This window comes from Anomaloglossus baeobatrachus, chromosome 7 (assembly GCF_048569485.1).
Source record: "Anomaloglossus baeobatrachus isolate aAnoBae1 chromosome 7, aAnoBae1.hap1, whole genome shotgun sequence".
Classification (NCBI taxonomy): Eukaryota; Metazoa; Chordata; class Amphibia; order Anura; family Aromobatidae; genus Anomaloglossus; species Anomaloglossus baeobatrachus.
In genome coordinates, this window is record NC_134359.1 from 237,390,330 (window position 1) to 237,415,593 (window position 25,264).

The following is a 25,264-nucleotide window of genomic DNA, read 5'->3' on the forward strand; positions in this document are numbered from 1 at the left end:
AGACTCCAACAGGGTTTCTTCAAGAATGGTCTTGTATTTGGCTCGATTTTGGTTTCATCTGACCAGAGCACCTTCTTCCACATGTTTGAGTCTCCCAGGTGGCTTGTGGCAAACTTTAAACAACACTTTTTATGGCTCTCTTTAAAAAATGGCTTTCTTCTTGCCACTCTTCCATAAAGGCCAGATTTGTGCAGTGTACGACTGATTGTTGTCCTATGGACAGACTCTCCCACTTCAGCTGTAGATCTCTGCAGTTCATCCAGAGTGATCATGGGCCTCTTGGCTGCATCTCTGATCAGTCTTCTCCTTGTTTGAGATGACATTTTTGAGGGACGGATCTTGGTAGATTTGCAGTGGTATGATACTCCTTCCATTTCAATATGATCACTTGCACAGTGCTTCTTGGGATGTTTAAAGCCGGATTTGGTTAAAAAAAAGATTTCCACAACTTTATACGTCTCCACAACAGTATCATGGACCTGCCTGTTGTGTTCCTTGGTCTTCATGATGCTATCTGCGCTTTAAACAGAACACTGAGACTATCACAGAGCAGGTGCATTTATATGGAGACTTGATTAAACACAAGTGGATTATATTTATCATTATCAGTCATTTAGGACAACATTGGATCATTCAGAGATCCTCAATGAACTTCTGGAGTGAGTTTCCTGCACTGAAAGTAAAGGGGACAAATAATATTGCACGCCACAATTTTCAGTTTATCCTTTTTTACAAAAGTTTAAAATAAGCAATAAATTTCGTTCAACTTCACAATTGTGTCCCACTTGTTGTAGATTCTTCACCATAACATTAAAATGTTATCTTTTATGTTTGAAGCCTGAAATGTGGGAAAAGGTTTAAAAATTCAAAGGGGCAGAATACTTTTGCAAGGCACTGTATATATAAGGTATAATCAGAGTTCATCCCAGAATCTTTACCGGCGTATAGAACATATATTTGTATGTAGGAGTTGGTCGTAACTTTGTTTATTGCCTTAAATACATGAAACAGAAAAGTCAAGAAACATTAAAATGCCAAAGGGAATTTATTATGTCTCGGTTTGCATTGAATTCTTTTATGTCTGTGCTTTTAGGATGTGGCATTGTTGGAGCGTCTTTTGAAAGATGACCTTCAGTCCGGGAAGTTACCTCTCTTACTAGTGGCCAATGCTGGTGCGTTCATTTCAGCCTATGTTTTCTATTTATTTATTTTTTTAATTGTTGCTTATATCACTTACTAATACCTTTTTTTTTAGAGATATGAATTGATGTTTTCTTTTTCGCTCCTAATTGGGAGACCCAGACAGTGGGGTGTATAGCTACTGCCCTCTGGAGGCCGCACAAAGAACTACACTCAAAAGTGTAAGGCCCCTCCCCTTCTGGCTATACACCCTCCCGTAGGAGTACAGATTCCTCAGTTTTAGCTTTGTGCGCAAGGAGGTCAGACACGCACGCATAGCTCCATTGTTTTTAGTCAGCAGCAGCTGCTGACTATGTCGGATGGAAGAAAAGAGGGCCCATACAGGGCTCCCAGCATGCTCCCTTCTCACCCCACTGTATGTCGGAGGTGTTTGTAAGGTTGAGGTACCCATTGCGGGTACGGCGGCAGGAGCCCACATGCTGATTCCTTCCCCATCCCTTTTTACAGGGCTCTGGGTGAAGTGGGATTTACTGGTCTCCAGGCACTGAGACCGTGCTCCATCTACAGCCCCTGGAGAAGATGCTGGATGGAGCGGAGTACATCAGGGACATGGCCTGCTTCCTCAAGGTACTCTGTGTCCCCGTGCATTTGGCGCTCACACCGCAGCATGCTGGGTGTTGTAGTGCGCCGGGGGACATCAGCGCTACGGCGCTTGTGCCATGGCCTCATTCAGCTTCGCTGAAGCAGGCACACTTATAGGAATCGGTCGCGCCGGCCGCTGGGACTGCGGCGCGGCTGGCACTTGTGGTGCGCCGGGGACTTCAGCGCGGCCCGCGCTTTTACGGCGGCCGCGCTGATAACTCGAGTCCCCGGCTTTTGCGGCCTGCTTCCGTTCGTTCCCGCCCCCGGACCTGCCAGTCAGGAGAGGGGCGGGACGCTGGCCACGTCTAGGAATCGGTCCTGCGGCGCGGCTGGCACTTGTGGTGCGCCGGGGACTTCAGCGCGGCCCGCGCTTTTACGGCGGCCGCGCTGATAACTCGAGTCCCCGGCTTTTGCGGCCTGCTTCCGTTCGTTCCCGCCCCCAGACCTGCTAGTCAGGAGAGGGGCGGGACGCTGGCCAGTGCATCAGCGCCGAGGGCTGGAGTCGTTTTTACATACTCCAGCCCTCACAATCGGCACAGAGGGGACACTGTTTCCCGCACTTTTGTTTGGGAACTCCCACGGACCGCCCCTCTCCACAGACGCCGGCAGCCATTCCTGCTGACACGCTGAGCTGCAGAGGGGAGCCGGGGAGACCCAGACAAGGAATTCTGCAGCCTCTTACCCGCTATTCAGCGGGCGGTAAGCAGCCCTCAGGGCTCACCCCCTCTTGTGCCAGTAGTATTCTTAGTATTTTGTTTCTACAAATACTTTGTATTGCATAGCGCTGGTCGCCCTTTGGCTATAGACTCTCTCACATTGCAGAGAGCCAGCAGCATGTCGTCCGTAAAACGCAAGGGTGCCAAGGCACAGACATTATATGCTTCCTGCACCGCATGTGGGACTTTTCTACCGGCAGGCTCCACGGACCCCCATTGTGTGCAGTGCTCGGCCCCTGCGGCGCTTGCACAGTCGGGACCTCTGCTGGACGTGACCCAGGGTGTACCACCTGTGAATGCTGTCCAGGTGACAGGAACTGAGTTTGCAGCTTTTGCTGACAGAATGTCTCTCACTATGTCACAAATTCTTGACACATTGCGAGCTAGGCCTGTACTTCAGGCCACGGACACCGTGCAATCATTGCCCCCTGGTCCCCCTCAGCTCCAAGCTCCGGGACGGGCATATACACCTCAGGGTGAAGACTCTGACTCGGACGATGGCCCCGGGCAGCCTAAGCGGGCTCGCTATGACGGGCCTTCACATTCATCTCAATGGTCAGGATCCCAGCGAGATGAATCTATGGGTGATGAGGCGGACGTAACTGATCAGGATTCTGATCCTGGGACCGCTCTCAATCTAGATACACCAGATGGTGACGCCATAGTTAATGATCTTATATTTAACATCAATAAGATGTTAAATATTTCCCCACCAGCTCCTCTTGTGGAGGAGTCAGCTTCGCAGCACGAGAGAATCCATTTCAGATACCCTAAGCGTACTTTAAGCACTTTTCTGGACCACGCTGACTTTAGAGACGCAATCCAGAAACCCCACGCTTATCCTGAAAGGCGTTTTCCTAAACGGCTTAAAGATACACGCTATCCTTTTCCCCCTGAGGTGGTCAAGGGTTGGACCCAGTGTCCAAAAGTGGATCCTCCAATTTCCAGGCTTGCAGCTAGATCCTTGGTTGCAGTTGAAGATGGAGCGGCACTTAAAGATGCCACTGACAGGCAGATGGAGCTCTGGCTGAAATCCATCTATGAAGCGATTGGAGCGTCATTAGCGCCTTCTTTTGCAGCCGTATGGGCACTCCAAGCTATCTCAGCCGGGCTTGCGCGAGTTGACTCCGTCACACGTGCATTTGCCCCGCAGGTAGCACCATTGACCTCGCAACTGGCGGCATTCGCGTCGTACGCGATTAATGCTGTTCTTGACGCTACAAGCCGCACGGCAGTGGCGTCAGCCAACTCCGTTGTTTTGCGTAGGGCCCTGTGGTTGAGACATTGGAAAGCAGATTCTCATTCCAAGAAGTGCTTAACCAATTTGCCTTTTTCTCGTGACCGATTGTTTGGAGAGCGTTTGGATGAAATCATCAAACACTCCAAGGGTAAGGACTCATCCTTACCGCAACACAGACAAAACAGACCCCAACAGAGGAAGGGTCAGTCTGGTTATCGGTCCTTTCGAGGACCGGGCAGGTCCCAATTCGCCTCGTCAAAAAAGACTCAAAAAGACCAGAGACGCTCAGATTCTTGGAGGTCTCAGTCACGCCCAAAAAGGACAGCCGGAGGAACCGTTGCCAAGACGGCGTCCTCCTGACTTGCGGTCTCCGATTCCCACACCCGCGGTCGGTGGGAGGCTTTCCCACTTTGGCGACATCTGGCTGTCACACGTCAAAGACCGTTGGGTGAGGGATATTCTGTCTCACGGGTACAGGATAGAGTTCAGTTCTCGTCCGCCAACTCGTTTCTTCAGAACTTCTCCACCACCAGACCGAGCCGATGCTCTGTTGCAGGCGGTGGCCGCTCTAAAGGCGGAAGGAGTGGTGACCTCCGTCCCTCTTCAGGAACAAGGTCACGGTTTTTACTCCAATCTGTTTGTGGTCCCAAAAAAGGACGGATCATATCGGCCCGTCCTGGATCTAAAGTTGCTCAACAGACACGTAAAAGTCAGGAGGTTCCGGATGGAATCCCTACGCTCCGTCATAGCCTCAATGTCTCAAGGAGATTTTCTAGCATCAATAGATATCAAAGATGCGTATCTCCACGTGCCGATCGCACCAGAGCATCAGCGTTTCCTATGCTTCGTCATACACGACGAACACCTGCAGTTCGTAGCGTTACCTTTCGGTCTGGCAACAGCCCCCCGGGTCTTCACCAAAGTCATGGCAGCAGTAGTAGCTGTTCTGCACTCGCAGGGTCACTCGGTCATCCCGTATCTAGACGACCTGCTTATAAAGGCACCCTCTCAAGAGGCATGCCAACACAGTCTGAAGGTGGCACTAGACACTCTCCAGAGTTTCGGGTGGATTATCAACTTTCCAAAGTCTCATCTAACCCCGACCCAATCTCTGACTTATCTTGGCATGGAGTTTCATACTCTCTCAGCGATAGTGAAGCTTCCACTGGACAAGCAGTGCTCGCTACGGACTGGAGTGCAATCTCTCCTTCAGAGCCAGTCGCACTCACTGAGGCGCCTCATGCATTTCCTAGGAAAGATGGTAGCAGCAATGGAGGCAGTCCCGTTCGCGCAGTTTCATCTGCGCCCTCTACAATGGGACATTCTACGCCAATGGGACGGGAAATCGACGTCCCTCGACAGGACTGTCTCCCTCTCTCAGACTGCCAAGGACTCTCTGCGTTGGTGGCTTCTCCCCACCTCATTGTCACAGGGAAAGTCGTTCCTTCCCCCGTCCTGGGCAGTGGTCACGACGGATGCGAGCCTATCAGGGTGGGGAGCGGTGTATCTCCACCACAGGGCTCAGGGGATGTGGACTCTGGAAGAGTCCACCCTGCAGATCAATGTTCTGGAAATCAGAGCAATCTATCTTGCCCTGCGAGCCTTCCAACAATGGCTGGAAGGCAAGCAGATTCGGATTCAGTCGGACAATTCCACGGCGGTGGCGTACATCAACCACCAAGGGGGAACACGCAGTCGCCAAGCTTTTCAAGAAGTCCAACGGATTTTGACGTGGGTGGAAAGCAGAGCGTCCACCATATCCGCAGTTCACATCCCAGGCGTGGAAAACTGGGAAGCAGACTTTCTCAGTCGCCAGGGCATGGACGCAGGAGAATGGTCCCTTCACCCGGACGTGTTTCAGCAGATCTGTTGCCGCTGGGGGACGCCGGACGTCGATCTGATGGCGTCACGGCACAACAACAAGGTCCCAGTTTTCATGGCACGGTCTCACGATCACCGAGCACTGGCGGCAGACGCCTTGGTTCAGGATTGGTCGCAATTCCGACTCCCCTATGTGTTCCCACCTCTAGCATTGTTACCCAGAGTTCTCCGGAAAATCAGGTCCGACTGCCATCGAGCCATACTCGTCGCTCCAGATTGGCCAAGAAGGTCGTGGTACCCGGATCTGTGGCATCTCACGGTAGGCCAACCGTGGACACTACCAGACCGTCCAGATTTGCTGTCTCAAGGGCCGTTTTTCCATCTGAATTCTGCGGCCCTGAACCTGACTGTGTGGCCATTGAGTCCTGGATCCTAGCGGCCTCAGGTTTATCTCATGAGGTTGTTGCCACAATGAGACAGGCTAGAAAACCATCCTCAGCTAAGATCTATCACAGAACGTGGAAGATATTCTTAGCGTGGTGCTTGGCTCAAGGGTTTTCTCCCTGGCCATTTGCATTGCCAATTTTTCTTTCCTTCCTGCAGTCTGGGTTGGAAAAAGGTTTGTCGCTTAGCTCTCTTAAGGGTCAAGTCTCCGCGCTATCCGTATTCTTTCAGAAGCGCTTGGCACGGCTTTCTAAAGTACGCACGTTTCTCCAAGGAGTTTGTCATATCGTTCCTCCTTACAGACGGCCATTGGAACCCTGGGATCTGAACAAGGTTCTCATTGCTCTCCAGAAGCCGCCTTTCGAGCCTTTGAAAGAGGTTCCCCTTTCTCGGCTTTCACAAAAACACTATCAAGTGCATACCTACGCTTCGGCAGATGCCAGCCTAGGTAGACAGGTCCTTCAGGCGGCGGTGGCCCACCTGTAGGAAGAGGCTGTCTGACAGCCCGTTCATGTGGTATCTTTTTACCCACCCAGGGACTGCTTTTGGACGTCCCACTGTCTGGGTCTCCCAATTAGGAGCGAAAAAGAAGAAGGGAATTTTGTTTACTTACCGTAAATTCCTTTTCTTCTAGCTCCAATTGGGAGACCCAGCACCCGCCCTATTTGTTCTTAGGGTTTCGTTTTTTCGGGTGCACATGTTGTTCATGTTGTTTCTTAAGTTCTCCGATCGTGTTATCGGATTGAATTTGTTTTTGAACCTGTTATTGGCTTTCCTCCTTCTTGCTTTGGTACTAAAACTGAGGAATCTGTACTCCTACGGGAGGGTGTATAGCCAGAAGGGGAGGGGCCTTACACTTTTGAGTGTAGTTCTTTGTGCGGCCTCCAGAGGGCAGTAGCTATACACCCCACTGTCTGGGTCTCCCAATTGGAGCTAGAAGAAAAGGAATTTACGGTAAGTAAACAAAATTCCCTTCTTTGGCTACAAATTGCACATATTTAATTAGTAAATATGTACATTTCCCTGTGGTGTGGACTACTAAGGTTATTGGATTTGCTGCGGCAATACCAGTAGTCAAGGATATTTTCTTGGAAACCCTTATGGCACATTTAGATGTGCCAACTGCAGCTGGCAAACGAGCGCCAATCACGAAAAAAACATTTATAGAAGCCAACATACATTGTATCCACACAGGCCTATCATATGAAACTTGCATCCGTTTATCGGCCTGTATATCATAGAATATTATTCTTCTCGGCAGCACAAAGGATAATGTGCTACTGAGAATGGTGCAAATCAAAAAGGTCCGTGGAGCCTCTGTTAGGAGTCTCGACACGGAAAATAGCCAGATATTCCTCCGGGAAGGACCTAGTCAAGGAGTGGCTCTTTTTAGGAGACCACCATAACCACCAAATTAAGTGGCCCTTTTTAGTCATTATCCAGCTTTTAACGAGTTTAAAGATATGACAAGGGAATTACCAAGGCTAGGTATCCATCCACAGACAGCTGTTTCGGGGTATTGCCCCTCATCAGTGTGGAGTAGGATTCTGGCTAGGTGGGAGCAATGCCTAGTAGACCAACAAGACGAAAAAATCACTGATCTCGGGGAGACCAGCCAGAGAAAACACTGCCGGCAGCCAGCGAAGGCGCTCAACACAGTGAAATCCAAGGGGCCCCCTGGGAAGTATGCAAATCAAAAAGGTCCGTGGAGCCTCTGTTAGGAGTCTCGACACGGAAACAAATAGCCAGATATTGATGATTTTTTTTTTTTTTTTATTTGTTTATAAGCCTGTTTATAGATCATCTCACCTAACGAACAAGTATTTTGCTCATTTTTTTGGGGGTGATTTCTGGCTTGTTTAAATGGGCTGAAACATGCAAATGTAAGACCGCTCCATACCCATTTATCGGCCCATCAAAATGGGCCTTTATTCTGGGAACCCCTGTGAAAACCCTCTTTGATGTATCCTTTCTATATATTGCAGGAACCCCTGGTGCAGGACACACCGACAAACTGGGAAGACTAAAGGAGTTGTGTGACCAATATAATATTTGGCTGCATGTAGAAGGGTATGTGTTGTTTTATTAAGGGACATGGTCAAGAAGAACTGATGTCACAGGCAGCTAAATGGTTCTATCCATTGATCTGTTAAAAGCTTTGCTTTTCTTTACTGGTGCTAACATTTCTAGTGGTTTACGGCAGACCGTATAGCAATCTCCAGCTTCTTATGGAAAAGTTTAAGGTTTCTTACAAGAACTGAATTGCCGCAATATCCATGAAATATTTACTGTGAAGAGATTAGAGTCTGGCTGGATGAAAGCAATAAATATTTAATTGATTTAAAGATATATTCTTTTCTTTTGCAGGGTAAATTTGGCAACGTTGGCATTAGGTTATGTCAGCGCCTCCGTTCTGGTAAGTTCTTCCATCTCCATTAGGTTCTTGCTTGTAATGAAGATAAGCTGTGATGAGTCTACCGCCCGGTGTTAGGATCTTGTGCTAGTTGGCACTCTGTGTCTCGGAGAACATATGGTGCCACTGTGTTCTTGGGTTCTCTTGAGATTGCAGACATATTGTAGACCTACATAGATTCTCTTCAGTTTCAGATGGAAATTATTGATGAGGAACCGGCTGCTTCCTTAACATTCCCACAAAGTAAAAATTCACATGCCGGCAGAAACAATCCCATAATGCCAACACCCAGAATACTGGGGGGGGTCAATCACCTTTCAGTATAATAACTCACACAAGGATTTGATCAATTAGTTGATTCTCATTTATGTTCCAGGCTGCTACTAAGTGTGACAGTATGACACTGACTCTGGGACCATGGTTAGGACTACCAGCCGTGCCTGCTGTTACCTTGTACCGACATGAGGATCCCTCCTTGGTAAGATATTTGCAGAATAAGCCCACAAATCTTATTTACATTACCATTCTCTTACCATTGTCTCATGGTTTTTTTCAGTCTCTTGCTGCTGGGCTGACGACAAGCCAGCCGGTGGAGAAGCTTCGGGCTCTGCCACTATGGCTGTCTCTGCAGTACCTTGGCCACAATGGCATTGTTGAGCGGATAAAGCAGGCATCTCAACTGGTATGTACACAATCGCTTCCCATTTCCATATGTATGATTTTCATGGGCAGAAATCTAAGGCTGCATGCCCACGATCAGGGCTTAAAGTGTTTTGGACGCAGCATGATTCAGCAATGTCCAAAACTCTGACATTGTACAGTACAAGCACAGTGGATTGGATTTCTAAAAATCCCATGCCCACTGTGCATGTTCGGCCCACATGTGGTGCAGCTTCCCGAGCCGCAAGCATGTCAATTCTTTTCTGCAGAGACACAAGCATTCTCCGCAGGGAGAACAGAAGAGAGACTCCAACTGCCCGGGCCCAGATCTTGGGCATGAGCGGCTGTGGTCTCCTGTGGAGGAGACTCGTGGCCCCGCAGATCAGCACCCTCCACGTCCAGGACGCAGCGGCTATCGATCGAGTGCACATACCCTAATGCGGTTATGTTAGATGTGACAGTAATATCACTTATATTTGTGTGTTCAGTTTTAATGTCTATGTTTGATCATACAGTTTGTTAAAATGCCGCACCCAATTTTCCAGTTATACAATTTTTCATCATACAGAGTGCAGTAACATATATTGGCCATGCATATTAAATATTTGCCATTAGAATCATCTCCATCAGTCTAACCTGTAGGAACAGACTGGCCCCTAAAAACCTCATTTCTGTTCTTCTAACAATGGTAAAGATGAACTGGGAATAGAAATGAGCAAAACAGAGTTGCAGTACCCAGCTCCGACATCTGGACCGGCCACTGTAGAAGGCAGACTTCACTTCTGTATCGGTATTCTTCGCCGCGTGGCATCTCCTGGGCACCTTTCTTGATTCCTAGACCTTGAGGTCTACACCTTTCTTGATTCCTAGACCTTGAGGTCTACACACTATGCTATGACTTCATGATGTCTCAGCTTGTGGGACCCAGGAAGCCATAGGGGCACCGAGGAGATGTTGGGTCAAGGTGAAGTCCGGCTGCAACGGAGGACTGGACCACAGGCCAGAACTGGGTGATGTAAATTTTATTGTGTAAAAGTCACACTTCACGATTTCTCACTGCGGTAAGTCACGCTTGGAATGGAAAAATACCATTGTATTTACCGGCATGGGTGGAGGGAGGGGGTCATTGATTTTTTTTTCCCCAGACTTTCTAATATAAAATGTATTTTTGTTGTGAATGTCGTACCAACATCTTCATCATTAATCATAGAAGAAAAACAAATGAGCAGTCACTGGGAAGAGGCAAGAAATGAGAATGCGTTTGTCTTCAAGCAGGAGGGGGTATTCGGGTGTATAAATAGATGCCAGTCTCAAGGTGCCCCTCCTGTTTGCTGTGCATAGCTGTGTGATTTAGTGGATTGAGTATCTGGCAGCACACTGACAGAATCAAATAACTGTGCACAGTGTGTTTTTCTATTCACACCCTGTAAAGTGTCATTTCCATCCCCTCCTTAGGAGCTGGATTAGATGTAGTGCAGTTTCCAGAAATCTTGCGAATAACTTCTATATTCTGGGCCCTAATCATTCATTAATTTTTGGGGTTCAGAACCTGCTTGTGCTGCCAGAACAACAAGCAGCATGAATCCGGCTATGGTTTTGTTATGGCAGTTGTGTATGTTTTAGGCCTATGTGCGCACCTTGCCATTTTTTGTAACTACAAAGATGCAGCGTTTGTGGCTGCTAAAAACGCACCCGCGGCAAAAACACATCGGTAAAAAACGCATGCGTTTTGTACCGTGTTTCGGTGCGTTTTTGGCTGCGTTTTGCTGCTTTTTTGATCTTTGCGTTTTCTTTGTCGCTCCATTGGGAGACCCAGACAATTGGGTGTATAGCTATTGCCTCTGGAGGCCACACAAAGTATTACACTTAAAAGTGTAAGGCCCCTCCCCTTCTGGCTATACACCCCCAGTGGGATCACTGGCTCACCAGTTTTGTGCTTTGTGCGAAGGAGGCAACACATCCACGCATAGCTCCACTTTTTAGTCAGCAGCAGCTGCTGACTATGTCGGATGGAAGAAAAGAGGACACATATAGTGTCCCCAGCATGCTCCCTTCTCACCCCACTGTATGTCGGAGGTGTTTGTAAGGTTGAGGTACCCATTGCGGGTACGGCGGCAGGAGCCCACATGCTGATTCCTTCCCCATCCCTTTTTACAGGGCTCTGGGTGAAGTGGGATTTACCGGTCTCCAGGCACTGAGACCGTGCTCCATCTACAGCCCCTGGAGAAGATGCTGGATGGAGCGGAGTACATCAGGGACATGGCCCTGCTTCCTCAAGGTACTCTGTGTCCCCGTGCATTTGGCGCTCACACCGCAGCATGCTGGGTGTTGTAGTGCGCCGGGGGACATCAGCGCTGCGGCGCCTGTGCCATGGCCTCATTCAGCTTTGCTGAAGCAGGCTCACTTATGGGAATTGGTCGCGCCGGCCGCTGGGACTGCGGCGCGGCTGGCACTTGTAGTGCGCCGGGGACTTCAGCGCGGCCTGCGCTTTTACGGCGGCCGCGCTGATAACTAGAGTCCCCGGCTTTTGCGGCCTGCTTCCGTTCGTTCCCGCCCCCAGACCTGCCAGTCAGGAGAGGGGCGGGACGCTGGCCACTTCCAGGAATCGGTCGCGCCGGCCGCTGGCAGCGGCGCGGCTGGCACTTGTGGTGCGCCGGGGACTTCAGCGCGGCCCGCGCTTTTACGGCGGCCGCGCTGATAACTAGAGTCCCCGGCTTTTGCGGCCTGCTTCCGTTCGTTCCCGCCCCCAGACCTGCCAGTCAGGAGAGGGGCGGGACGCTGGCCACTTCTATGAATCGGTCGCGCCGGCCGCTGGAACTGCGGCGCGGCTGGCACTTGTGGTGCGCCGGGGACTTCAGCGCGGCCCGCGCTTTTACGGCGGCCGCGCTGTTAACTCGAGTCCCCGGCTTCTGGGCCTAGTCTCCCTTCGTTACCGCCCACAGCCCTGACAGTCAGGGTAGGGGCGTGACGCTGCATAGAGCAGAGCTGAGAGCTGGAGTATGTTTTGCATACTCCACCCCTCTCACTGTGTGCACTGTGAATCCGGATTCCCGCACTTTCTCAGGCACGCCCACGGCTTCCTTCTCTACAAGGACACCGGCAGCCATTAGTGTCAGTTTCTGTACGATACAGAGACAAGTGTGGAAGACCCTGGCTTTCTGATGGTCACACAATCGCTGTAACAGGCGTTAAGCAGCACCTGTGGTGCTAACCCCACTAGTGCAGAAGTGCACTTATAGATATGCTTGTACTATATACATTGCACTGTTTGGTCGCACGTTGTATATACCCTCCTGGATTATGCGGAGGAGTTATCAGCATATTCTCTGTGTAAAACAAAGGTGCAGAACCACATGTTTTTCTATACAGCTGGTACAGCATGTACGGCTATACGGCCGGCAGGTACATAGACTCCCATTGTATGCACTAATGGCCAGGGGATGAGGACGGTGTCTGCAGTATTTACTGACAGTTTTTCTGAGACTATGGCTATGATACTAGAAGCCTAGCAGTCCGGACATGTCTCTCACAATATGGGCACTGTTGAATCATTGATCCATGGCCCCCCTCAGTGTGAATAACTAACAGCTCCGGGAATGTCACACGCATCCCAGAGTCACGGCTCTGCACGGACGTCAGTCCCAGACAGCCTAAGTGGGCTCGCTATGAGCGGCCTCGGTTTCATCAGGGTCCTAACAGAAGGACTCGCTGTGTAATGAGGCGGAAGTAGCGGCTCAGGATTCTGATCCTGAGACCGCTCTCAATCTGGATACACCTGATTGTGACGCCATAGTAAATAATCTTATAGCGTCCATCTATAGAATGTGGGTTATTTCTCACAGCTCCTCCAGTGGAGGAGTCAGCTTCACGTATTTTTCTGGACCACTCTGCCTTCAGAGAGGCAGTCCAGGAACACCACGCTTATCCAGATATGCGCTTCTCCAAACGGCTTAGGATACACGTTATCCCTGTCCCCTGACTTGGTCAAGGACTGGACCCAGTGTCCCAAGCGGCATCCTCCAATCTCCAGGCTTGTAGCTAGATCCATAGTTGCAGTGGGAGATGGAACTGCAAACTCAAAGATGCCACTGACAGACAGATGGATCTCTGGTCGAAAGCCATCTATGAGGCTGTCGGCGCACCGTTGGCTCCGGCATTCTCTCCCTTGGGGCACTCCAAGCTATTTCAGCTTGTCTTACACAGATTGACACGGTTACACGTACATCTGTGCCGCAGGTGGCATCCTTAACCTCTCAAATGTCTGCATTTGTTTCTTACGCGATTCAGGTTGTCCTGGACTCTGCGAACCGTGCGGCGGTAGCCTCCGCTACTCCGTGTTTTTAAGCAGAGCCTGGTCTGCTCGTTAAGTGAATGGAAGGCAGATTCTGCTTCCAAAAAAAAAAAAAAAAAAAAAAAAAAAAAAAAAGGTTGCCTAACCAGTTGCCTTTTTCTGCTGACCGACTGTTTGGTGAGCGTTGGATGTAACCATCAAACAGTCCAGGGGTAAGGATTCATCCTTTCCTCAGCCCGGACACAACAAACCCCAACAGAGCAAGAGGCAGTCGGGGTTTTCGGCCTTTTCGAGGCTCGGGCAGGTCCCATTTTTCCTCGTCCAATGTGGACTCAAAAGGATCAGAGGAGCTAAGATTCTTAGCGGGCTCAGTCTCGCCCAAAAAAGCGACAGTCTGAAAACCCGCTTCCAAGGCGGCTTCCTCATGACTTGCGGCCTCGGTCGGTAGCAGGCTCTCCCGCCTTGGCGATATTTAGCTGCCATAGGTCAATGACCATTGAGTGTGAGACATTCTGTCTCACGGGTACAGGATAGAGCTCACTTCTCGTCCTCCAACTCGATTCTTCAGAATTTCTCCACCTCCCGGCCGGGCCGCTGCTCTTCTGCAAACAGGGTGCACTCTATAGGCAGAAAGAGTGATGACCCCCGTTCCTCTTCAGGAACAAGGTCACGGTTTTTACCCCAAATTCTTTGCGGTACCTATAACAACGGGCCGTTCCGTCCCGTTCTGGATCTAAAAATGCTCAGCAAGCTCGTGGACACCAGGCGGTTCAGGATGGAATCCCTCCGCCATGTCATCGCCTCAAGGTCCCAAGGATATTTCCTAGCATCATTAGGCATCAAGGATGCTTATCCACACGTGCCGATTGATCCAGAGCACTAGCGTTTCTACGCTTCGTTATAGGAGACGAACACCCTCTGTTCGTAGCTCTACCTTCCGGCTAGCGACAGTCCAACTGGTCTTCGCCAAGGTCAGGGCAGCAGTAGTCACAGTCCTGCACTCTCAGGGTCACTCTGTGGTCCCGTATTTAGACGATCTACTTGTCAAGGCACTCTCTTAGGAAACATGCCAACACTGCCCGAACGTTGCGCTGGAGACTCTCTAGAGTTTTGGGTGGATCATCAACTTTTTAAAGTCAGATCCGACCCCGACCCTATCGATAACATATCTAGGCATAGAGTTTCTTACTCTCTCAGCGATAGTGAAGCTGCCGCTAGACAAACAGCATTCACTACGGGCTGCAAGCTCTTCTTTAAGAACCAGTCGCACACATTGAGACGCCTCATGCACTTCCTACGTAAGATGGTAGCAATGGAGGCAGTTCCTTTCGCGCAGTTTTACTGCGTCCACTACAATGGGACATTCTCCGCCAATGGGACGAGGAGTCGACGTCCCTCAACAGAGTCGTCGTTCTTTCTCAGGCGGCCAAGGAATCTCTACGGTGGTGGCTTCTTCTCACCTCTTGGTCAAAAAGAAGGTCCTTCCTATCCCCGTCCTGGGCGATAGTTACGACAGACGCGAGTCTATCAGGGTGGGGAGCAGTTTTTCTCCACTACAGCGCTCAGGGTACGTGGACTCAGCAAGAGTCCACTCTTCAGATCAATGTTCTTGAACACAGAGCAGTGTATCTTGCCCTACAATCCTTCCAACAGCGGCTGGAAAGCAAGCATATCCGACTTCAGTCGGACAGCTCCACAGCGGTGGCATACATCAACCACCAAGGAAGAACGCGCAACCGGCAAGCCTTCCAGGAAGTCCGGCAGGTTCTGATGTGGGTGGAAGACACGGCATCCACCATATCCACAATTCACATCCCAAGTGTGGAAACTAGGAAGCTGACTTCCTAAGTCGCTGAGGTGTGGCCGAAAGAGTATGGTCTCCTCACCCGGACGGGTTTCAGGAGATCTGGCGCCGCTGACAGAGGCCGGACGTCGATCTAATGGCGTCACGGCACAACAACAATGTGCCAGCTTCATGGCACGGTTTCACAATCATCGAGCTCTGGCGGCAAACGCCTTAGTTCAGCATTGGTCGCAGTTCCAGCTACCTTAGGTGCCACCTCTGGCATTGTTGCCCAGAGTACTGCGCTAGATCAAGACCGACTGCGGCCGCGCCATCCTCGTCGCTACAAATTGGCCGAGGATGTTGTGGTACTCAGTTCTGTGGTGCCTCACGGTAGGCTAACCGGGGGCACTACCAGACCAATCAGACTGCCTGTCTCAAGGGCCATTCTTCCATTTGAATTCTACGGCCCTCAACCGGATGGTGTGGCATTGAGTCCTGGAACCTAGTGTCGTCAGGATTACCTCAGGACGTGGTTGCCACCATGAGACAGGCTAGCATACCAACGTCCGCCAAGATTGACCACAGGACGTGGAAGATGTTCTTATCTCGGTGCTCGGCGCAGGGTGTTTCTCCCTGGCCGGTTGCATCGTCTATGTTTCCTTCCTTCCTGCAATCTAGGTAGGAAAATGGGTTGTCGCTCAGTTCCCTTTAGGGACAAGTCTCAGCGCTATCTGTATTTTTTCAGAAACGACGACTTCCTCAGGTACGCACGTTCCTACGGGGAGTTTGTCTTCTCAGCACTCCGTACAAGCGGCCGTTAGAGCCCTGAGATCTGAACAAGGTTCTAATTGCTCTCCAGATGCCGCCTTTCGAGCCTTTGAAGGATGTCTCCCTTCCCGTTTTTCACGGGAAGTGGCCTTCTAGTAACGGTCTCGTCTCTTAGGAGAGTTTCCGAGCTAGCAACGCTCTCATACAAACTCCCTTCCTGGTCCTTCACCAGGACAGGGTAGTTCTGCGTCCGGTTCCGGAATTTCTCCCTAAGGTGGTATCCCATTTTCATATCAATCAGGATATCACCTCACCTTCTTTGTGTCCTCGTCCAGTCCATCAATTTCAGAAAGATTTGCATCTGTTGGTTCTGGTGAGAGCACTCAGGTTCTACTTCCCGCATGGCGCTCCTGCGCCACCCGGATGCACTCTTTGTCCTTGTCGCTGGTCGGCGTAAACAGTCGCAAGCTTCCAGATCCACCCTTGCTCGGGGGCTCGAGGAACCAATTCTTGAAACCTACAGTTCTACTGGGCTTCTGGTTCTCTCAAGGCCGAAGGCCCATTCTACCAGAGCCGTGGGTGCATCCTGGGCATTACGGCACCAGGCTACGGCTCAGCAGGTGTGTCAGGCACCCACCTGGTCGAGTCTACTTACTTTTACCAAGCATTATCAGATGCATACCTACGCTTCGGCAGACGCCAGCCTAGGTAGATAAGTCATTCAGGCGGCGGTTGGCCACCTGTAGGAGAGGGCCGTTTGACGGCCCTATCATGAGGTATTCTTTTACCCACCCAGGGATTGCTTTTGGACATCCCAATTGTCTGGGTCTCCCAATGGAGCGACAAAGAAGAAGGGAATTTTGTTTACTTACCGTAAATTCCTTTTCTTCTAGCTCCAATTGGGAGACCCAGCACCCGCCCTGTTTTCTCGGGGTTTTTTCTGTTTTTTCGGGTACACATGTTGTTCATGTGGTATGGTTCAGTTCTCCGATGTTTCCTCGGATTGAATTGGTCTTTAAACCAGTTATTGGCTTTCCTCCTTCTTGCTTTGGCACTAAAACTGGTGAGCCAGTGATCCCACTGGGGGTGTATAGCCAGAAGGGGAGGGGCCTTACACTTTTAAGTGTAATACTTTGTGTGGCCTCCAGAGGCAATAGCTATACACCCAATTGGCTGGGTCTCCCAATTGGAGCTAGAAGAAAAGGAATTTACGGTAAGTAAACAAAATTCCCTTCTTTCCAATGCATTGCATGGGTGGAAAACGCAGTATATCGCAGAAAAGAATTGTCATGACCATTTTTTTTTTTCCCAGCTCAAAAACGCAGCTAAAAAAAAAAGTTGTGTGCAGACAGCAAAAATGAAAACTCATAGACTTTGCTGGGGAAGCAAAGTCATGCAGTGTTGACCCCAAAAGCGCACCCAAAAAATGCACAAAAACACACTGTGCGCACATAGCCTTACTCTGAATCACTGCAGTGAAATGTACGTTGAAAAGCCAAACGGGGACTAAACGTTTCAGATGACAAGACCAAGACCAATCGCTAACTTCTCCCCCATTTATATTTCTAGACTGACAGATCTCTCTCCCTATGTGTGTGTATTGGGAGAACCCTGACAGTCTAGGGGAGCAGGGTAAGGAGAAGCCACTGGGACCTCACTCTTGGACATCAGAGATGTATATTTCCTGGCCAGTTTATTGAAGGAGGTTTTTTTTTTTTTTTTGTTTGTTTTTTTTTTTTTAAGGACAGCGACAACTATATTTCTGGCATCAAGAGTCAGCTGACTAGTTCCTTTTTAAAGGAGCGATCGGGGACTTAAAAGTTGCGCTCACCCTTTGTTGTCTGAGGCACGACTTTGTCTGGTATTACAGCTCTGTCCCAGCTCTAATCTGTAATATTAGGCACAGCTGCCAATGCCATTAAAAGTACATCGTTGTATCTCACTTAAAAGTTGCCATGTATTAAAAGCTTTTTCTGCTTGTTGCTGATCACTGTCATGGTCAAGGGTCGTGAAGGATTGGCCAAACAAATGTTGACCGGAACAATCTTGGACCTGTGTCCAGGGGTACGTGGCCACGATCCGCACACGCTGCGTCTTGAATACAGAGCGTCTTCTCCTGAGAACACGCTGGTGTTGTCCACAGGAGACCGCAGCTGCTGTGCCCACGATCAAGGTTCTGGGCCCTGCGGACTTTGTGTTCTCCCTACGTAGAACACTTGAGTCTCAGCAAGCATAAACTGACATATCCTTTTTCGACAGGGAAAGCCAATCAGGATCTCAGTTTATGAAGCGTCAAAAAGAAGCACAGTGGGCAGGAGATTTCTATAAATCCCATTCACTGTGCTTGTTCTGTACAACTTTTTGGATGCAGTAAAAATACGCTGTGTCCAAAACTCTGCTGTTCCTGGTCGTGGGCATGTACCCTAAAAGCTGCAACGTTCTCCTGTACTGGGTCGCATGAATGGGAGACCAGCTCCTGAATACATGTGTGCAGCAATTCAGAGAAAAACACAGTTGAAAATTGTTGTGGATGGTGACTAGTCCAAGAGGTATGTCCCCGGCAGCTGCTTCTGCCCACTCAGCTAGAAATGCCGTCCTCTCCTCTACTCACATGGGGAGAGACCGGTCAGTGCAGCTGAGCGTGCAGGGGCATACCTCCTGACTAGTCACCTCATTGACTGAACTTTTTCAACTATTTTATCTGAAACTGCATAGATGTTTGTAATAAATGAGCAGAGGTCTCCTTCATGCTGGCCTTGGTTCAGGCAGCAGAAATCGGCCATCAATTTTATAGTTCCTGAAAACCCCTTTAAAACCCAGAGAAGTGTCTGGCAAGACTATTTTAAAACTGTAAGGTGGGCAATTAAACATTACATGTCTATTTTAACCTTGTAATGCAAAATTACATACATGCACGTGATTTTGGGGGCTATGGTGTATGGAGGAGACTTCTGAGCTGAGTTTCTTCCATATGTTTGATGCCAGCTAACAGCAGCAGCCAGTGTAGAGCTGAGCTCTGATCGCTGTTAACTATTTAACTGCTGCTGTAAATATCTGAAAGTGGAATTTACATGGCACACTTGCCAGTATTTGCACAATGCCTCCCATAAGCCCCTATATGCAATTGTGGGTTTCTGATGGGTTACCATGGCAGCCTGAAGCCTGCTGAAGGCATCCTGCAGAAAAAAAACAACAAGCCCTCATACTGCTGTGTGGGTGAAAAAAATAAAATAAGTTATGGCTCTTAGAAAAAAAGAGGAAGCAACAAAACTGAAAATTGGCTGCAGAGGTAAGGGGGGATAAAATAATTAGGTGGCCTGCACAACGTGGACGTACTGGTCCAGGCCGCTGAATTACCATTTGTTTTCATTACTGTTCTCAATCATTTCTGATGCTCTTAATAAAACGGGATCAGGAGACGTCCACAAAGCCCCCTGTATCCAGTCATCTCATCAGACAGCAGCAGATGAGACTGAAGGTCCTCGCTGTCATTGTGCGCCGGTAACATGACGTTACCCAGCATAGCCCACGGACATGGAGATTAAAGTCAGCTTGCTCTTGTCACAATGTCTTAAAGGACAGATCATATTTTGCAGAGAAAATTGATGAGTATTGTGCATAGTACAGGGTGGTCTCCACAGCTAGTGGGAAGGATGGTTTCTGTACCCATTACTGGTTTATTTCTGGGAAAGGTAATGTCAAGGGTAGTAAACTAGTCACTATGGGAACATTCACGTATCTGTCGTGTTCTTAGTGGTTGGTAGTGGAAGGTCGATTAAGGGAAAAAGGCTACAGCATTGCACATGGCCGGAAAGAGTTCTCCAGGATTATAGTAGTATAGTTAAATAGGAAGAACAATCATGAAATAGCGCTGCCTAATTTTCTAAATATGCAAAGTGCTCTGTAGGGTATAAAGTCTCTCCAAGCTGGTGTAAGGAGACTTATGGGCCATGCAATGCTCCACTGGGAATTTAAATATGCAAATAACCTTTGAAAGTGAAAGAAAGGAAGAGGATGGGAACTCTAATGCCAATTGTAGAAGGATTTGGGTTTGTTTGTGTTTTTTTTTTTCTTTGTCGCTCTATTGGGAGACCCAGACAATTGGGTTGTATAGGCTATGCCTCCGGAGGCCGCACAAAGTACTACACTTAAAAGTGTTAAGCCCCTCCCCTTCTGCCTATACACCCCCCGTGCTCCCACGGGCTCCTCAGTTTTTTTGCTTTGTGCGAAGGAGGCAGACATGCACAGCACAGCTCCACAGATTGGTCAGCAGCAGCTGCTGACCATGTCGGATGGAAGAAAAGTGGGCCCATATAGGGCCCCCAGCATGCTCCCTTCTCACCCCACTCTTGTCGGCGGTGTTGTTAAGGTTGAGGTATCCATTGCGGGTACGGAGGCTGGAGCCCACATGCTGCTTTCCTTCCCCATCCCCCTCAGGGCTCTGGGCGAAGTGGGATCCTATCGGTCTCCAGGCACTGAGACCGTGCTTCATCCACAACTCCTGTGGAGACTGCTGGATAGGAGCCGGGTACCGTTCAGGGACATGGCCCTGCTACGTGAAGGTACTCTGTATCCCTGTGGGGACCGCGCACGGCAACACCTCAGCTTTGCTGGGTGTGCTAGTGCACCGGGCCGCGGCGCTGACAGGGTTAAATGTGCCATTACACACTCAGCGTCGCTGAGTGTGTTTATATGTAGGGGCTACCGCTCTAACCGCCGCTGCCATGGGAAACTGCGGCGCGGCTGGGACTTGTAGTTCGCCGGGGACTTCGGCGTGTGCTGCGCTTTTACGGCAGCCACGCTTATAATCGAGTCCCCGGCTTGCTTGCGGCCTAGTTTTCCCTTTCTCCCGCCCTCAGCCCTGACAGGCAGGGGGAAGGGCGGGACGCTGCACGGAACGAGCAGCACTGAGGGCTGGAGTATGATTTGCATACTCCACCCCCCCTCACTGTGCACAGTGCGGGCACCAGTTCCCGCACTTTCTCGGCCACGCCCACGGCTCCCTCCTCTCGTCAGGACGCCGCAGCCATTCCTGTCAGCTCCTCCGACGCTGCAGAGAGGGACAAACCCTGGGAGACCCAGACACGGTCTCTGGTGGCCTCATAACCGCTTTAAAGCGGGTGGTAAGCAGCACCTGTTGGTGCTAGCCCCATGGTGCTGTAGTGTATTGATACATTATTTGTTTATAGTATATACTCTACACTGTATGAGCACAGTTCATTCTGGCTATATACCCTATTGTGTTGCACAGGGAAAACAATAGCATGGCGCCCACAAAAGGCAGGGGTGCCAAAACACAGGCTTATTATGCTGCCTGCGCCGCATGTATGACCCCACTACCGGCAGGTTCCACTGACCCTCATTGTGTGCACTGTTCGGCCCCTGTGGCACTTGTTCAGCCAGAGCCTCTGCTAAGAGGGGCCCAGGGGGAGCCACCTGTTGACACTGTCCAGGTGACGGGGACTGAGTTTGCAAAACTCTCTGAGACTATGGCTAAGATACTAGAAGCCTTGCAGTCCAGGCCGGTATCTCAGCAAAGGGACTCTGTTGAATCATTGTCCCCTGACCCCCCTCAGTTGGTCCAACAATGTCCTCCCGGGGTATCTCATACATCCCAGGCTGAGGGTTATGACTTAGACCCCAGCCCCAGACCGAATAAGCGGGCTCGCTTAGAATTTCCCTCAACATCATATTGTTCAGGGTCTCAGCGGGGGGAATCTCTGGTTGATGATGCGGAGACAGCTGATCAGGATTCTGATCCTGAGGGCGCTCTCAATCTTAATACTCCAGACGGGGACGCCATAGTGAACGATCTTATTGCGTCCATCAATCAAATGCTGGATATCTCTCCCTCAGCTCCTCCGGCGGAGGAGTCAGTGTCTCAGCAGGAGAAATTCCGTTTCAGGTTCCCCAAGCGTACACCGAGTATGTTTCTAGACCACTCTGATTTCAGAGAGACAGTCCAGAATCACCATGCTTGTCCAGATAAGCGTTTTTCTAAGCGCCTTAAGGATACACGTTATCCTTTTCCCCCTGACGTGGTTAAAGGTTGGACTCAGTGTCCCAAAGTGGATCCTCCAATCTCCAGACTGGCGGCTAGATCCATACTTGCAGTGGAAGATGGGGCCTCGCTCAAAGATGCCACTGACAGGCAGATGGAGCTCTGGTTGAAATCCATCTATGAAGCTATCGGAGCTTCTTTTGCTCCAGCATTCGCAGCCGTATGGGCGCTACAAGCTATCTCAGCAGGTCAGGCGCAAATTGAAGCGGCCGCGCCACAAGTGGCATCCATTACCACCCAGACCTCGGCAATTGCGTCTTACGCTATTAATGCTGTACTGGACTCTGCGAGCCGTACGGCGGTTGCGGCCGCCAATTCGGTGGTACTCCGCAGGGCCTTGTGGTTACGGGAGTGGAAGGCAGATTCTGCTTCCAAAAAGCGCTTAACCAGTTTGCCAATTTCTGGCGACAGGCTGTTTGGCGAGCGTCTGGATGAAATCATCAAACAATCCAAGGGAAAGGATACATCCTTACCCCAGCCCAAACAGAACATACCCCAACAGAGGAGAGGGCAGTCGAGGTTTCGGTCCTTTCGGGGCGCGGGCAGGTCCCAATTCTCCTCGTCCAAAGGGTCTCAGAAGGAACAAAGGAACTCTGATGCATGGCGGTCTAAGTCACGTCCTAAAAAGACCACCGGAGGCGCCGCTAACAAAGCGGCTTCCTCATGACTTTCGACCTCCTCTAGTAGCATCCTCGGTCGGTGGCAGGCTCTCCCGCTTTTGCGACACCTGGCTGCCACAAATAAAAGACCGCTGGGTGAGAGACATTCTGTCTCACGGTTACAAGATAAAGTTCACCTCTCGTCCCCCGACTCGATTCTTCAGGTCATCCCCGCCTCCCGAGCGAGCCGAGGCTCTTCTGCAGGCGCTGGGCACTCTGAAGGCGGAAGGAGTGGTGGTCCCTGTTCCTCTTCTTCAGCAACAGAGCCACGGTTTTTACTCCAACTTGTTTGTGGTCCCAAAGAAGGACGGGTCTTTCCGCCCGGTCCTGGACCTGAAACTGCTCAACAAACACGTAAAAACCCGACGGTTCAGGATGGAATCCCTCCGTTCCGTCATCGCCTCAATGTCCCAAGGAGATTTCCTTGCATCGATCGATATCAAAGATGCTTATCTCCACGTACCGATTGCTCCAGAGCACCAGCGCTTCTTGCGCTTCGCCATAGGAAACGAACACCTGCAATTTGTGGCACTGCCGTTCGGCCTGTCAACAGCCCCACGGGTTTTTACCAAGGTGATGGCTACTGTAGTAGCGCTCCTACACTCGCAGGGTCACTCGGTGATTCCGTATTTGGACGATCTGCTGATCAAGGCACCCTCTCAAGAGGCATGCCAACGCAGCCTCGACGCTACCCTGGAGACTCTCCAGGGTTTCGGGTGGATCATCAATTTTCCAAAGTCAAATCTGACACCGGCCCAATCGCTGACATATCTTGGCATGGAGTTTCATACCCTCTCAGCGATAGTGAAGCTTCCGCTGATCAAGCAGCAGTCACTACAGAAAGGGGTACAATCTCTCCTTCAAGGCCAGTCACACCCCTTGAGGCGCCTCATGCACTTCCTGGGGAAGATGGTGGCAGCAATGGAGGCAGTCCCTTTCGCGCAGTTTCACCTGCGTCCCCTTCAATGGGACATCTTACGCAAATGGGACAGGAAGCCGACGTCCCTCGACAGGACCGTCTCCCTCTCTCAGGCGACCAAAGCTTCCCTTCGGTGGTGGCTCCTTCCCACTTCATTATCGAAGGGGAAATCCTTCCTACCCCCATCCTGGGAAGTAGTCACGACGGACGCGAGTCTGTCAGGGTGGGGAGCGGTTTTTCTCCACCACAGGGCTCAGGGTACGTGGACCCAGCAAGAGTCCTCGCTTCAGATCAATGTTCTGGAAATACGGGCAGTGTATCTTGCCCTGAAAGCGTTCCAGCAGTGGTTGAGGGGCAAGCAGATCCGAATTCAGTCGGACAACTCCACAGCGGTGGCATACATCAACCACCAAGGCGGCACACGCAGCCGGCAAGCCTTCCAGGAAGTCCGGCGGATTTTGATGTGGGTGGAAGCCACGGCTTCCACCATATCCGCAGTTCACATCCCAGGCGTGGAAAACTGGGAAGCAGATTATCTCAGTCGCCAGGGCATGGACGCAGGGGAATGGTCCCTTCACCCGGACGTGTTTCAGGAGATCTGTTGCCGCTGGGGGGTGCCGGACGTCGACCTCATGGCGTCCCGGCACAACAACAAGGTACCAATGTTCATGGCACGGTCTCAAGATCCCAGAGCTCTGGCGGCAGACGCCTTAGTTCAGGATTGGTCGCAGTTTCAGCTCCCTTATGCGTTTCCTCCGCTGGCACTGTTGCCCAGAGTGTTACGCAAGATCAGGGCCGAATGCCGCCGCGTCATCCTCGTCGCTCCAGACTGGCCGAGGCGGTCGTGGTACCCGGATCTGTGGCATCTCACGGTCGGCCAACCGTGGGCACTACCAGACCGACCAGACTTGCTGTCTCAAGTGCCGTTTTTCCATCTGAATTCTGCGGCCCTCAACCTGACTGTGTGGCCATTGAGTCCTGGATCCTAGCGTCTTCAGGGTTATCTCAAGACGTCATTGCCACTATGAGACAAGCTAGGAAACCAACGTCCGCTAAAATCTACCACAGGACGTGCAAAATTTTCCTGTCGTGGTGTTCTGCTCAGGGTATTTCTCCCTGGCCTTTTGCCTTGCCCGCTTTTCTGTTTTTCCTTCAATCTGGACTGGAAAAGGGTTTGTCGCTCGGCTCTCTTAAGGGACAAGTCTCAGCGCTCTCTGTGTTTTTCCAGAAGCGCCTAGCCAGACTTCCACAGGTACGCACGTTCCTGCAGGGGGTTTGTCACATTGTCCCTCCTTACAAGCGGCCGTTAGAACCATGGGATCTGAACAGGGTGCTGATGGTTCTTCAGAAACCACCATTCGAGCCAATGAGGGATATTGCTCTCTCACGCCTTTCGCAGAAAGTGGTTTTTCTAGTAGCAGTCACTTCACTTCGGAGAGTGTCTGAGCTAGCAGCGCTTTCATGCAAAACCCCTTTCCTGGTGTTTCACCAGGACAAGGTGGTTCTACGTCCGGTTCCGGAATTTCTCCCTAAGGTGGTATCCCCCTTTCATCTCAATCATGATATCTCCTTACCTTCTTTTTGTCCTCATCCAGTTCACCAATGTGAAAAGGATTTGCACTTGTTAGATCTGGTGAGAGCACTCAGAATCTACATTTCTCGTACGGCGCCCCTGCGCCGCTCGGATGCACTCTTTGTCCTTGT

General features: G+C 50.5%; 1 protein-coding gene across 2 annotated transcripts in view; it reads left to right on the forward strand.

Annotated features, from left to right (window-relative positions):
• PDXDC1 (pyridoxal dependent decarboxylase domain containing 1) overlaps window positions 1-25,264 on the forward strand; it is a 164,304-nt gene that overhangs the window by 84,626 nt on the left and 54,414 nt on the right. For both annotated transcript variants that reach the window (XM_075317973.1, XM_075317972.1), the window contains exons 8-12: window positions 1,094-1,172; window positions 7,989-8,073; window positions 8,371-8,419; window positions 8,793-8,894; window positions 8,973-9,098. In XM_075317973.1, coding sequence (XP_075174088.1) covers window positions 1,094-1,172; window positions 7,989-8,073; window positions 8,371-8,419; window positions 8,793-8,894; window positions 8,973-9,098 — 441 coding nt within the window. The remainder of the gene's footprint in view (window positions 1-1,093; window positions 1,173-7,988; window positions 8,074-8,370; window positions 8,420-8,792; window positions 8,895-8,972; window positions 9,099-25,264) is intronic.